Below are 2,241 nucleotides of genomic sequence, written 5' to 3'. Positions count from 1 at the left end.
AACCATCCATCCATCCATCCACCATCCATCCATCCACCATCCATCCACCAACCATCCATCCATCCATCCACCATCCATTATCCATCCATCCATCCATCCATCCATCCATGGATGGATCCATCAGGTCAAAGATGAACTTTGACCTGAGGAGCAGAAGGAGGGCCGTGCAGGTGGTCCTGCTGTCAGCTGCTGGCTCTTTGGATTTTTAGTAGTTTCTTTATTCGTTGTCTGATTTTAGTTCTAGTTTTTTGTTCCTTTATTTTCTGATTCTTGTGTTTTGGAACCTGGAGGCAAATGAGCGGTTTGTAAATTGGCAGGTAAATGAATTAGTTTGAATAGTTTTGACTTTCTAGCATGCATCAGGTCTTAAAAGTAAAAAGTGCAAATGATTTGCCTCCTTTCTGCAGATAAATCATTTCAGCAGATCTGCAGAGGCTGAAGGAAGAAACCAGGAGCAAGATGAAGAAATGGCTTCAGTTCATCGCAGCTGCATCAGGTCAGACAGTTTATTGTCTCTGTGTAGTCGTGCTCTAAAGACTGTCTGTTCTGTTTAATGTTTTCTCTGAACGCTGAGACAGAACCTGTCCATTTGAAAAGACCACCTGAGGTCCACCTGTCCTCCCACATTGCAGGACCTCCACAGACCTTGTTACAGATCACATCTTTTTCCTGACAGTTCCACATTAAACCTGACGGGTCTGGATCTGTGTGTCGTTGCAGTTCTGTGTGGGGTCTCCTCGCTCCCTCAGGGTGGWCTTTATTTCATCAACCAGCTGAAGACCTGGACTGAAGCTCAGAGCTTCTGCAGACAGAACTACATGGACCTGGTGACTCTGGACCGAGCCGAGGACATGACGGTTCTGAAAGACATGGTGGACCTGAACACCACGGTCCTCAATGAAACCAATCATGTAAATTTAATGTTTTTGTCTTTGATAATGATTCTTGCTGCTCAGAACAGCACCCGAGTCAGTTTGGGTCCGACTCGGTGCTAGACTCTGCTGTGGTAGTAGCGGAGAGTCGGTTCTGTTTGATAACTGCTTGTCTCCTGCAGCGGGCCTGGATCGGACTCTATGACTCTGTGACCAGCTGGAGGTGGTTGTTTTCAAACACCAGTTTCTATATAAGCAGTGGGACCGGGTTTAGAAACTGGTCTCCTGGAGAACCAAACAACCGGTACCATGCAGAACCCTGTGTGGTGATGTTTGATAATGGACTCTGGGCCGACACAAGATGTGGTTCATTCTTCCAACCAATCTGCTCCACAGTCAGCGGTGGGTTCTGGTCCTGACTTTCTGGACCGCCACGGTTCTATACGTCTTCTAGAATGAGTAACAGAAACTGACATGAAGGTGTGTTTGGTTGGTTCTGATCTTTTTCCAGGAGACCAGGTGACTTTTGTTTTCATCGACACCATCATGACATGGCCTGCAGCTCAGAGCTACTGCAGAGAACATCACACGGACCTGGCCAGCGTGAGGAACGAGACGGAGAACCAGATGATCAAGCAGCTGGTGCCACAAGGACAGAAAGCCTGGCTCGGTCTCTACAGAGACTCCTGGATGTGGGTGGATGGAAGGAAGCTCCTGTTCAGCAGCTGGGCAGCAGGAGAACCCRACAACGTCCAAGTGAACTGTGTCGCTGCCTGCTTAGAGGATAAYGGAGGCTGGGAGAACTGGAGCTGCAGCAGCAAGATGCCTTTCTTCTGCTACAAGGGTAGGTTCTGATCCGGTTCTCCTTCAGGGTGACAACAAACAGACTTCTGTTATCTGAACTGAGCAGACTGAACCATGTAAACCTTCTGTTTGATGATTTTACAGCTAAAAACGAAACGTTCAAAGTTTTAAAAAATGCAATCATTGCAGTTCCAATTCATATAGACCCCAGATTAATCATTTAAATGTGAAAAATAAGGATTTAAAACCATCATATGTCTCTTTTAAAGCTCCTTTTTCTAAACGACTGATGAAGCTGAAGCTGCTGAGTCCAAAAGTTCTGGACCTCAATGACCCGGACACACTGGAAGAACTTCTGATGGAGGTAAAACAAGTCTACCCATCTATCTACACTCACCGGCCACTTTATTAGGTACACCACCCTAGTAACGGGTTGGACCCCCTTTTGCCTTCAGAACTGCCTCAATTCTTCGTGGCATAGATTCAACAAGGTGCTGGAAGCATTCCTCAGAGAGCGTTCACACCGAACGCGATTTCAGCTTCAAAATCGCAGCCAACGCTGAAG

The 2,241-nt window shown here is 46.8% G+C and overlaps 1 protein-coding gene across 1 annotated transcript in view; it reads left to right on the top strand.

Moving 5' to 3' along the window:
* Nucleotides 1–167: 167 nt before the first annotated feature.
* Nucleotides 168–2,241, top strand: part of LOC106534428 (macrophage mannose receptor 1) — a 14,443-nt gene continuing 12,369 nt past the window's right edge. The window contains exons 1-6 of the mRNA XM_014031054.1: nt 168–317; nt 408–496; nt 721–911; nt 1,055–1,274; nt 1,384–1,716; nt 1,946–2,040. Of these exons, the coding sequence (XP_013886508.1) occupies nt 460–496; nt 721–911; nt 1,055–1,274; nt 1,384–1,716; nt 1,946–2,040 (876 nt within the window). The 5' untranslated portion in view covers nt 168–317; nt 408–459. The remainder of the gene's footprint in view (nt 318–407; nt 497–720; nt 912–1,054; nt 1,275–1,383; nt 1,717–1,945; nt 2,041–2,241) is intronic.

The sequence above is a fragment of the Austrofundulus limnaeus genome, unplaced genomic scaffold (assembly GCF_001266775.1).
Source record: "Austrofundulus limnaeus strain Quisiro unplaced genomic scaffold, Austrofundulus_limnaeus-1.0 Scaffold1171, whole genome shotgun sequence".
NCBI lineage: Eukaryota > Metazoa > Chordata > Actinopteri > Cyprinodontiformes > Rivulidae > Austrofundulus > Austrofundulus limnaeus.
The sequence above is the reverse complement of the archived record's forward strand: the minus strand, read 5'-3'. Positions and strand labels throughout refer to the sequence as shown.